The sequence below is a fragment of the Alexandromys fortis genome, unplaced genomic scaffold (assembly GCF_014885135.2).
Source record: "Alexandromys fortis isolate MF-2015 unplaced genomic scaffold, M_Fortis_MF-2015_v1.1 scaffold_123, whole genome shotgun sequence".
Taxonomy (NCBI): domain Eukaryota; kingdom Metazoa; phylum Chordata; class Mammalia; order Rodentia; family Cricetidae; genus Alexandromys; species Alexandromys fortis.
Genome location: NW_026068003.1, coordinates 5,008,431 through 5,021,129, shown reverse-complemented (window position 1 = coordinate 5,021,129; position 12,699 = coordinate 5,008,431). Strand labels below are relative to the sequence as shown.

Genomic DNA, 12,699 nt, shown 5'->3' with positions numbered 1-12,699 from the left:
CCACTAGAAGGCAATCCTCTGCCGTGGAAAAGCAGTATGTAAGGGGAGATAAGTCATTGTATCAGAGATAGAAACTTCAGGTAAAGAGGAAACAAAAGGACATTCTAGAAATCAAATACCCAGGCACTTCCGTTATGAAGAAAAACAACAGGGTCCTTTTCATTGTAGAGTAAACAATCAGCTACAATCACTTCCTTGTCTCTTGTGTTTACAGCGTCCCGTGTACTATTTCCTCCATCCTTGGCCCAATGGGTGTTGATTCAGTGATCTCTCTGCATGGGCACAGAGCAGATATTAGCATCCCACATGAGGGTTTTGGCCTCTGCCCTTAAGAAGCTTATTGGTTTCCTTCCTCCATCAACCGTGCCAAAGGACTTCAGTCGGTAGCCAGGGACAGTTAGATGTCACTCTTACCTTGAGTCCTACCACATCCTTACACACGTGGGGGGTTGACAGCTGGTGGCTGTGTTCCCACTCTGCCTGCCTTCCAGGCGCTGTGCTAGGTACTAGAAATTCTGATGTGAAGGAACCAGACGGCAGACTTACACTATACATAGGAGGTATAAAGTATGAAATAAGAAGGACGTGTGGGTGGCTGGCACAGTCTGACTTAAGCCAGGGGAGTCTTAGGGGAGCAGAAATTAGGGAGGCAAGTTCACCCTCATTCTTGGATGCGGTGGGGCTCAGACTCTGAGAGAGGAGACCCCGCAACCCACAAAGAAAATGCTAAAGAAGCAAAACAAAAGCTTTCATCTTTCCAGCTCCCAACAACCTGGCTTGTACAGAACTTTTGCACCTCCTCCATGTAGACTAAGAGGTAGCCTAGCTTTCCTAGTACTCAGAGGCCCCGAATCGCAGCCCATCAATTAGTCTGCATGAGACACACTGCGATGGCGCAATTGATTCGCTTGGAGTAAGTTATCACACAGTCGGCTGCAAGGCAGGCCAAAGGATTTTTAATGCAGTTGTCTCCAGGCAATTATTAACATTCCCTCTGAGCAACAGGACCAGGGTACTTTCATTCCTCAATATGACACCCCTCTTCTGTTACAGCCCACTTAATTTTAGGAACTGCCCCGATTTAACACCCAGCTCACATGAGCCATACACCTTGAATAAATGCAAATCCAATCTCCGTGGCATGAATTATGGCCTGATGCTGAGCATCACCATGGCAACTAATGACATTACCCCACGCCCACCCCTACCCCCATCAGCACCCCTGCCCTCACACCGACCTGCAGAAAAATCCAATTCCTCAAGGGTCTTTACCTGCCTGACATGGGTGTGTTCTTAGCTAACATGTGCGTTCATAAATATTACTGTTGTCAGAGGTTCCTGGTAGGTATTTGCTGTCGTTCAGGGAGGTATATTCCCTTTACGGCAAGTGTGGTTTCTTGTTGTTGTTGTTCATGGGGGTCGGGGGGGGGAGAGAATTCTAATGAAAATTACTGTGTGTATTTGATTAGCAACATTTGTTGATAACATATGGTCCAAAGAGGCTTCTGCAAATAACAGGCTTTAAATAGTAAACAGAGATGTGGCTGAGATGGAGCAGATGCTCTCCGCAAACACACAGTACGAGGTGGCTTTACCGGGCGGGCGTTCTCCCGCCCTGCGCTCGCTTCCTCCCTAGATCAAAAGGTCCATTTTCAAAGCAGTGGCGCCATGTGGACCATTTGCAGAAATAATGGGCTGTGACGTTTGAGTCATCCCTGCCCCTGGAATATGGATTGTCTCCTTCCTCGTGCTTCTTACCAGATCTTAGTAATGGTGCCGTGTGACCAAGTGAGTCAGCGGGTTCAAACAGATCTCACTCGGAGCAGCTTCCGGCCGCTGCCGCAGGTCTAAAATGCATTGAGTCCCACACCTTTTTTTCCCAGGACTGGGCCATTTCTGTGAAGAGTTCCCTGAGGAACGCAGGCCAGTGGATTTTCTTGATATGGGCTGAGCTGTCCTGGGAAGTGTGCATTTAGAATTGCCCTTGCAGGTGTGCTAGGTGAGCACACCTTGAAGGTACTAACGAGACTAAACATGGTTCCGTTGCTGAGCCGGCAATTCTACCCCTTCTAACAGGGCTTGAATTTTCTGTAAAAGATCAGGGAGTACATGCTTCAGGCTTATGGGCTGCGGATCTGAGTCGCAGCTGCTTAACCAGACACTGCAGTGCAGCAGCAATGCAGGGCAGCAGCCATGCAACCTCAGACAGCCCGTAGTGAATGAGCATGGACGCACGCGGATAAAACTGCCGTCATGCTTCAGACTGGAATTTCAGTGCAGCGTCGTGTATCACAAAATATTAATCTTCTTCCATTGTTTTCAGCCATTTGCAAAAGGGGAAACTGGGACTTGAGTCTAGGGAGATGATTCGGTGGGGAAGGCCACCTTCTGGGTAAGCATGAGGGCCAGAATTTGGATCCAGGCAGAAAACTGAGCGTGCCCTCTGACCCCACATACCTATAGAAACTCCAGCAATGTGAGAGGAGGATGGAGCTGGGAAGGCAGCTGGACGTGCCGGCTGGCCAGCCTAGCAGAAAACACAGCTGGTTCAGTAAGAGGCCGTCTCAAGGGAGTGAGTCAGAGTGATAGAACCGGACATTCTGCTTTCCCTAGCCTCCACCCATACACACATGGGCACGCACACACACACAACATGTGCACACAATACACACATATGCATACACATAGGACTTCTTGAGATTATAAAAACCATTTGGGGCCTCATGAGCTAGGCATAAGCAAATGGGCAGCTAGAAGTGACCCACAGGCCAGGGCTGAGCAACCTCTGGACTATATCCCTAAAGTGAAGGCTCAATGCATTCTGTGTGCCCATCATTGACTTAAACACTATGTGTGCCATTGCTCTCTCCTGAAAATCCCTCCACTAACCTTCTGGGGTCAGTATTGCTCTTTGTATTGGTTTTTTTTTTATTTATCATACATATAAATCAATGTACTAATGACCAAGCCCAGGCCCATTGGTCAGTTCCTGCTGTCCAGCTCATGAGCCCAAAATGGTTTTTATACTTTCAAGAGTCCTTGTGTGTACACACATGTATGTGTTGTATGTACATGTGGAGTGTGTGTATGCATGCCTGTAATTTACTTATGTCTTCTTTTTAACCCTCCCCAATTGGTTTTATACAGATATTTGTATCTATGTATTATATCTCTCATATATGTATATATATAACTGGTCCCATATATATACATGCTATATTATACTTGCCCCCTTATACTCTCTTGGTTCCCCTCCCACCTATTAGATTTTTACCTGTCCTCACCTCTTCTACTTCTCTCTCTCTCTCTCTCTCTCTCTCTCTCTCTCTCTCTCTCTCTCTCACACACACACACACACACACACACACACACCACACACACACACACATATATTATGCATGTGAGAGAAAACTTTACATGATAATCTTAGTTCTATCTATTTATTTTCCTCTAAGTGACATAATTTCATTCTTCCTTATGACTGACTAGAATTTCACTGCGTGTACACATATTTTCTTGTTTGTGTTAATGTGCATGTTGGCTGATCCCACATCTTGACTACTCTGAACAGGACAACAGTAAACATGGGTTGGGAAAATCTCTGCAGTAAGGCCCTGGGGTCATTCAGGTATATACCCAGGTGTGTCGCACTGGATCGTGCACTTTTGGAGGAAACTGCACTTATTTTTGCAGGGTCTATGCTGGCTTACAATCTGAGCAACAGGATACAGGAGTTCTCCATTCCTACTTCCTCAACAGCTGCTGTCCTCTACTGGGGCTAGCCTCCGACTGTGAGAAGATGGAATCTCAACATATTCGTTCATACTTCTAGGCTCAGTACCATTGCTAACTTATAGAAGGAAACCATGTCTCACATTCTTAAGAGCTGTCACTTCTGCACATGGGCTCTCCCTGAGGAGAACGTTGCACCCATTGGGGATTATTCTACTATGATGCTGGACTGAGCAGCATGGGGGATGTCCTACTGATGCTGGACCATATCCTACTGGTGCTGGACCATATCGTACTGATGCTAGACCTAGCAGCAGGGGGATGTCCTACTGATGCTGGACCATATCGTACTGATGCTAGACCTAGCAGCATGGGGAATGTCCTTCTGATACTGGACCATATCCTACTGATGCCAGACCTAGAAGCATCTCATGTGATGATTTGCTTGTGGTGGATACTTAGAGATCATATCCCTGATGAAGAACTAATTAGGTATAGTCCCTAAACTGTGGTGCTTAGGTATTAATCAACTTGGTTGTCCTCCAAGTTACTCTCTTGTGCCTTCTTACAAAAGGACTCACAGTGGACAGGCAGGTGTCTCACCACCCATGGATTCATATTGGGAGGAATGACTATAGGTGGTACCTTTTCCATAGTCTCCATTTATGTGCTTGTGGCACTTTCTACCTTCTTGTCACTGGCATCCACATTTCTCCCAGCCATCAGATGCAGTGCTCTGCACGCTGCCAGACACCACAGGCGTTCAGAGTCACCACCACCCTAAAGGAGATGGAGGCCCAGGTACCAGAGGCCCCCACAGTCATGGTTATGTCCTGTCTCACCTCCACAGTTCCCCCCCACCTATGACATCATGGTTCACATTCTGTCAACCCTCCCCTTCTAGTTAACAATCAAGATTTACTGGGTATCAGCCACTGTCCTTGGTGCAGGACGTAGGATTTGCTGAAAATGTTGCTTTTCCCCCAAACAACTCGGTGTGTGGAGAGGAAGCCAGTTACACAGAGGTTTCTGTCAGACTGTGAGATGTGACTGCATCCAAAGTTTCTGAGAAATAGAGAAGTCTGGTTCAATCCGGGGGGGGGGGGTGGTGTTGGAGATCAGAAACCCAGAGTTTGAATCCCATGATGGGGATGGGCTGAGGCCCAGTTACTTAACCTCCTCAAACCTAACTTTTCTCTGTCTATAAAAGCATGAGGCAACTGGGTGTTCTTCACAGAGCAACCAGGAGGCTTAAACGAGATGACCCACACAAAACTCTGAGCCGGGGGGCGGGGGGAACACAGGGGTCGTGACAGACATAAGCCTCTGATTGGTGGCTCCCTGTAAGCTAGCTGAACAGGGTGACTATGGTGCCACTGGTGACAGAATCCCAGAGAAAAGACAACTCACCCATCGGATTTTATCTGCCTTGTGTGCAGAGGGAAGTCAGTCAGTTAACCTTCCCAGCCTTGGCTCAAGATAAATATTATCAGCCTCTGGTCTTTTCAAATCAAAGTGCAGTGGTGTTTCCTTTCTGGGAGGCTTTAAAAAGGTTTTCATCTTCACAGCCATAGTCGATGGCACAGCGGGAGAAAAGGGCACGGAAAATACAACAAAGAGAAATAGATTTGTTTATTGACGCATGGCCCATGGAAACCCCAAAGACTGCCATGCATCTCCACTGGCTGGTTTATATGTACGTCCAAGGTAGCATTGTAGAAAACACATTAACCACGGGAAAGAAACCCAGAGCCCAAGGTGAGTCAGAATCCCAGCCATCCAAAATGGAGCTTCCCTGGGGTTGCAGGGATAATGGATTATCCAAGCATGTGTGTGGTGGAATGAAGGAAGGACGGGATATGATGTGGAGTTAGACTGTCATTTCTGTCCCTTGAGCACTGTGGGACACATTTCAGAATCCCTGTGCCTATGGGTTCATAAATGTAGACATTTCACAGAACTGTTAACAAGTTTTTAAATAGGATAATATGCAACTATAACTTGTGATTCTTCTAAAACAGTTATTGCAGCAGCATGGAACTGTCTGGGTACCAGTTATGATAAGGAAGCCAGTTCTTGCCTGAGCTGGAAAAAGACAAAGAGTAGACATTTTCATAACTGTTTTTTTCTCCACAGGACAGAGGTGTAGGAAGGGTCTGAGGATTAAGCCTTCTTGGTAGGAGGGAGCTGGCAGTAGCCCTCACTGAATCCAATCCTTCATGCAGTATGGAAGTTTCCATTCAATAGCCCAGGACAGGCACAGTCACTGCACAGCCGTCTTCCAGCCAGTGTCCTCACCCCAGGGAGATTGACTCCATACTGGCTTCAGAGGCCTGGGGCAGTGTTGTATGGGAGGAGCTGCGGGGCCGCTTCCAGTCACTCAGCTCCCAGCCACCAGCTAGCTTTACCTGAAATAATTACATGGAAACTGTATTCTTTTAAACACTGCTTGGCCCATTAGTTTTAATCTCTTATTGGATAGCTCTTACATGTTGATCTAACCCATTTCTAATATTCTGTGTATCACCAAAAGCTGGCTTACCAGGAAAGATCTTAACCTATGTCTGTCTGGAGTGGGAAAATCATGGCGACTACCTGACTCGGCTTCTTTCTCCCAGCATTCTGTTCTGTTTACTCCACCTACCTCAGGGCTGGCCTATCAAATGGGCCAAGGCAGTTTCTTTATTAATTAACCAATAAAAGCAACAGATAGATAAAGACACTCCCACATCATGGCAGGATGTCTCAGAGGCCTCCGGCTCAGGAGGGGCCCTGGTTTGCTTTAGCGTTCTTCTGCGGCTGTCTTGCAATTCTCGGTGATTTTTTTTATTTATTTGTTTATTTATTAAAGATTACTGTCTCATCCCCACCACTGCCTCCCATTTCCCTCCCTCTCTCCCAATCAAGTCCCCCTCCCTCGTCAGCCCAAAGAGCAATTAGGGTTCCCTGCCCTGTGGGAAGTCCAAGGACCACCCACCTCCATCCAGGTCTAGTAAGGTGAGCATTCAAACTGCCTAGGCTCCCACAAAGCCAATACATGCAGTAGGATCAGAAACCCATTGCCATTGTTCTTGAGTTCCCAGTAGTCCTCATTGTCCGCTATGTTCAGGGAAGTCCAAATCAGGAGCAGAAGGAGAGAGAGCACGAGCAAGGAACTCAGGACCGCGAGGGGTTCACCCACACACTGAGACAATGGGGATGTTCTATCAGGAACTCATCAAGGCCAGCTGGCCTGGGTCTGAAAAAGTCTGGGATAAATTCTCGGTGATTTTGTCTGTAAGGGCGCATGTGGAATGAAGTCCCCCTAGGAGATGGCACAGAAAAAGTGCTGAGGAAAAGAAAAATCCCTGATGGTTTCATGCCGTTTTAAATATGTTTGTGTGCACATGCCTGTGCATGTGCTTCTGTCTGTGTGTCTTTTTGTCTGTCTGTCTGTCTGTGTGACTCTACCCTGAAGGATTATGTAGCTGTTCCTCTTCCGTTTAGTTCATGGCATTGGCTTCATGAAATGCAACATTGAGACTAATGGTCATGTTTCCATAATTTCGTGAAAGAGGACATAAAAGCAGCCAATAAGCATAGAGCAAAATGTGAAGCCCACTAATAGTCAAAGGAGTACCCATGAGGGCAGAAAAGAGGGATCATCCTTTTAGAACACTTTCTGTTCTTATAGACGGCCCAGGTTTGTTCCCCATCATTCACAGTGCCGCTCACAGTCACCCTGACCCTCACTCAGTTCCAGAGGTCCCATCCCCCCTTCAGGCTTCCGTATGCCCTACACACATAAGCGGGACACGTGCATTCATCCGTGCAAAGCACTCATACACATGAAACAGAAATAAATACATCTTTTAAAAGAATTCTCATAAAATGATCATGACAAAATAGGCCAGCGACAAGGTGAGAAGCAATGCCCTGGACAGAGGAAGAATGATGCCCTTGGTTTATACTCAACTCCAGATATAGGGTGGTCATTGTCTTTACATGAAGTACCTGAGGAGCAGGTATCACAGACTCATGTTCACCGCTATATACATAAATGATAAAAGTGTTTCTTGATGAGGAAACACCTCTCCTCTAGATCTCTATCAACCAAGGTAAATTCTTTAAGTATTATCTTATATCCAACTCAGTTGCTATGATAGACTAATGGTTACATAAACTGCAATGTATTTATACAATGTAAAGCTGTAGTCATTAAAACCAGATTTTAACAAATGCCTGGCAGTATGGGAAATTGGTTATATAATGTAAAAACAATCTGTAGATAAAAGCTGTTGTCTGTACTATTTCCTGGCCCCATAAAAGAACATATATTTGATACTACTTGTTCATCCAAAAATATTTATTCCATGCCTTCCATGTATGTATGACGCACTATGCTAAGTTGTAAGGGTTGTAATATAAATGAACAGAACCGTGTGCTCGTGGAGTTGAGAAAATATAACACAGTTCTCAAGTTAGCCATCATGAGTACGCCCATTTAGCACAATTCCCTGGTGGCTGGAGGCAGAACAAGATGCTGTTCTAAAGACAGGTTTGTACCTGGGCTCAGCTTCCACTACGAGATCAGAGGATGTATTCTACCTGAAGGTGACATTTAGGCCATCCCTGACAAGGTAGTAAAAGTAGAGAGAAACCCTGCCACCTGAGAGAACTGTGCAGGTGACAGGCAGTCCAGCAAAGGCAAGAGAAGCAGGTGACAGGGAGGTCACAGGAAAGGGTCAGTGCTGCACCGTGAAACCTTCCCCGGGTGGCCTAGAAGGTAATGCCTGCTCAGTGCACACGGCGACAGGGCCACAAAAATCTTCTCTTTTTAGTTACATAATCGGTAGAGGCGCAGCCTCCGAGCGGATGAAAGGTGAATAAAGAAACTATTTCTGAGCAGCTGCTCGCTGGTGTGAGACAAGCCCTGGCTCCACCCCCATGCTGGATAATCCAGACTTCCGGGGCTGAGACATCCCCTCATCCCTAGCCTTCCATCTTGCAGACCCTCTTGGTGGCAAAGCGCCTCTCAGTCCTCTTTTCCACTTCTCCTTGAGAGTGGCTCCCCCTGTGCCCCTTGGCTGCTGAAGTCCCTCTGTCAGGACAGACCAAAGTTCCGCTGCCTGCCCGTGAAGCAGGTGTTCCAGGGCCGAGAGGAAAGGCTGGTGAATGTGCAATATTGTTTGCAGGGAAGAGAGCATCAACGGGAACCTCTCTGACTTCCCCTGGCGCTAGTCACTCTGGGAAGGCCCATGGCGAGTTTCGGAGCTTCTGCCTTGTATCTGCCTCCTAAGTTAATCAACACTTTTCTGTCACTCTGGCAGCTTTGGGGCACTGGGACTGGGTGTGACAGTCGACGCTGCTTTAAATTAACCAAGAGCGACCCATTGCCACGGTGCACACTGAATCTGACATTCTCTCCACAGCTGGGGCACCCAAGGCGACTTCTCCACCACGCATGCGCTGCCAGCTGTTAAAGTAAAGCTTTTCACCGAAAGCACTGGCGTCCTGGCCCTGGAAGACAAGGAGCTCGGGCGGGTGAGTGCTCCCTATGGCAAGGGGCACAGAGTGGATGTCTGGGGTACCTCTCCTGCCCTGAGGTCATGAGCAAGCAGTACAGTAAGTGCTGAGGGGCCTACAGCCTGGACCGTGCAATGTCACCTGTGACAAGACCTTGAGCCAGTCTCTCAACTTATCTGAGCCACAGGGTGCCCTCCATACACTCTGGCTAGCATGAGTGCGTTTCAGAGGACAGGTTGGGGAGACTCCACGCCATCAGACGGGAGAGCTGTTTATGGCAAAGCTGTGTCATGCCTCTGACTGGCTTAGCATGAGATTTGTGGCATTGAACTGCCTAACCTCCTGGCAGCATCAAAATCAACACATTTGGATAAAAGAGGAACAAATAGAAATTAGTGTTTTAATGCTGACATTCAAAATATAAACACTTGAATTGTTTGCCTTACCCTCAGGTAGAAAACACTGTAGAAATGACAGATTTGGGACCCTCCTGTTGGAGAACCAGGGTATCAGTTAACCAATTGACTGAGCCATTAAACAGCTTTAAGGAAAGCACCCTTGACTGCCTTGGAAACATGCCCATAATGCCATGCTCTGAGATGTCACATATAGTTAAGGTATAGGTGAAGTTGACTGTAAACAGGGTCTTTTTGTTTTTTGGGTTTTTGTTGTTGTTGTTGTTTTGTTTTGTTTTTTAATCTCTGCCGATATCAGGTGGGAACAAAAGAGAGTCAGGCGGGCTGTAGGGTACTCCTGCACAGAAAGACTCCCCCTCCCCACCCAATGCTGAACATCCCGCCCCACCCACTCATTGCCAGCAGAGCTCAGACCCAGGGATACAGTGATCAAAATAGCTTCAAAATAGTTCTCCAGCTTTCCTGGTAGAGATGAGAGAAATCATTCCTGTGGACTGTGAGAAACCTGCCCAGACCCAGAGTCACAGAAAGCCCAGCCACCCCAGTTCCATCCTCAGGGATGTTGTACTGGCAACGGTCAAGGCTCAGCCCTTGAGGGATTTCATAGATGTCCCCCAAGGCAGATACTCACTCAAGCCCGGAGGGATCCAGCGGCTTGTGAGGAATGCTGACAGCTCGCCAATCATTTGCACACTGCATGACCCCCATGGAGAATTAGAGTGGTGGAGGCCTTGGGATTGCTGCTGTCCCTACAGGGACTTGCTTTTTGGTGACTGCACGCTAGCGTCTTTCTCCTTCATGCTTCAGGAACTCTCGGCTGACTCTGAGGTACAGGCAGCACCATGTTTCCCAAGTGCAGTCATTCTCTATGCCACACGGATGCATGTGGTGAGCTAGTTTTACCAAGCAGAGCAGAGCCTCCCGCCGGAGTCCTGGGGTTGGCTTCATCCCTTCAGCCATCTTGAGTTTATTCCATCTGTGTTACATCTCATACGCATAAAAATTTTTTAAAATAAGCAAATTTTTCTAATTTACTCTTAAAAAAATAATTTCTTGAGGGTAGGGAGAGGTCTCCACTATCCATGACCACCCTCACTCCCAACTCCAGCCTCCAGAGTGCCCGTGGGAGTGATTTACGTATTTCCCACATTTTTAACCAAAGGAGCCCTCCTTAAGTGAAGAAAAGACTCGGGGAGGTTACAGTATATATGATTATATATGGTTATATGTGCCTCTTTTAATAAAACAGGCACAAATTATACATATATACATATACACACTGGTTGATCTATTAGTCCAGTGTATCCCATGCGAACCTGATTCCTTTTGCACGGCTGTGTAATATTTCAATTGTGTATACAGGTTTGATTTAATTAATCTAGTGATTAATATTTAGAATAATTCATCTCTGGAGGTATAAACAATGCTTTGCTGAGCTGCCTTAGCTATATTTTTTGCCTGTGTATATCATATCAGACCTGTATGATAAAATTTCCTAAAAGAACTATTTTGCTGATCGAAATCTGAATTTTGACAGAGACTTCCAGATTGTCTCCTTGACAGTTTATACGTGCACACGCGATGTGAGTGTGCCCATCCTCCGTGCCACTTTGTACATGCATATGCCGTGTGGGTGTGGCCATCCCCATGCCGTCACTAGCATGGCAGGGTTAGCACATGTATCCAGCAGATGCAATGGCGGGGCTTGCTGGATCTGACCGTTAATGTTGCACACAGGGTGAACAGAAATCAACTCAGGTAGAACTCCTTAACGTCCAACACTTACAGAGCACAGACACAAAAGCTATGCGTTATTCATTGTGCCTGAGTCCTGGGAAGAAAGCCCACAGCAAGAGATCGACCCTTTGTGAAGCGGGATTGCCTTTCCTGGAGAATGGAAGCAGGTTGGAGAGAGAAACAGGCTCAGGCCAGAGGTCAGCCTAAAAAAATACACCCAGGATATGGCAGTCTCCGCAGGCTAGCCCTGCACCCACACCAGGAAGAGGAGCTCTGATCGCTGGAGTTCAGCTTCCTGGAGGGGTGGGTTGTGGCAGCCTGTTCATATTCCCACATCAACTCACCAGTGCGATACCTGTCCCTAAAGATAACTGGGTACCACCACAATTGACAAGGTGCCACATCACTCAGCGCCCTTGGGGGCCACTCCCGACATCCTGCAGATCCAAAATCGCACTGCTCTGCCTCTTAAGTACATTGGCTCTGTATTACACATCTTCTCGTATTCTTTAAATCACCTTAGACTCCTCATCTATAATTTATATTCTATATGTCATGAAAGAAATGTAAATGCTATGCAAATACTCTTTTCTGTGCTGGTTAGGAAATGAAGACCAGGGGGAAATTCTGTATGTGCTCAGTGCAGATAATTATTTTCTTCCCAAATGTTTTAAATCTTTGGTTGGCCAAATACTTGCCTGTGGAATGTCAGATCCAGAGGACCAACTACAGTCGTTTCTCTTCATCCAGGGCTTATGTTTTTGAATGTATATTAATATAAAAGCAACAAATATAAAATGCTCGTGTGTTGTTATCAGGCTGATTGATCAAAACTACTTGCCAGCAATGGAGTGTGATGGAGCCCTTCATGGCCACCTAGCTTTGCCCCGACCCTCCAGACACCAAAGATTAGAGCGGTACAGCCAAGCAAAGTGGATCTGACATACTGCCTAGCAGCATTTTTCGGAGCAGAAGCCCCTTTAAGCTCCTTCCCCCCAAAGCACAACAAGAGGGATCCCCCAGGAGCCAGCAACTATGGCCTATGTGTGGCCCTGTATGGGTCTCTCCCCAACATACACACTCAGGCTTTGAAATGTTTCTCTTCCTATGATGGTGCAAGTTAGAAAAGGAAAAGTCCCAGACCTATCTACCATGAATGTCTATTTCTTCTTGAGAGGCTGCCATAATTGATGGGAGACGGGCAGTGTTCTTTCTCCCAGGTTACTCTGCTACTTCTGAATCTTAGCAAAAACAAAACAGGCTCACAAAGTCACCGTCCTTGCTCCTACAGACCAAGCCAAGGAGAGAA

General features: G+C 46.8%; 1 protein-coding gene across 27 annotated transcripts in view; it reads left to right on the top strand.

The window, feature by feature from the left end:
- The window catches only part of Cadps (calcium dependent secretion activator), a 436,391-nt gene that overhangs the window by 242,488 nt on the left and 181,204 nt on the right, over window positions 1–12,699 (top strand). For all 27 annotated transcript variants that reach the window (XM_050161168.1, XM_050161171.1, XM_050161161.1 and 24 more), the window contains one exon: window positions 9,144–9,255. In XM_050161168.1, coding sequence (XP_050017125.1) covers window positions 9,144–9,255 — 112 coding nt within the window. The remainder of the gene's footprint in view (window positions 1–9,143; window positions 9,256–12,699) is intronic.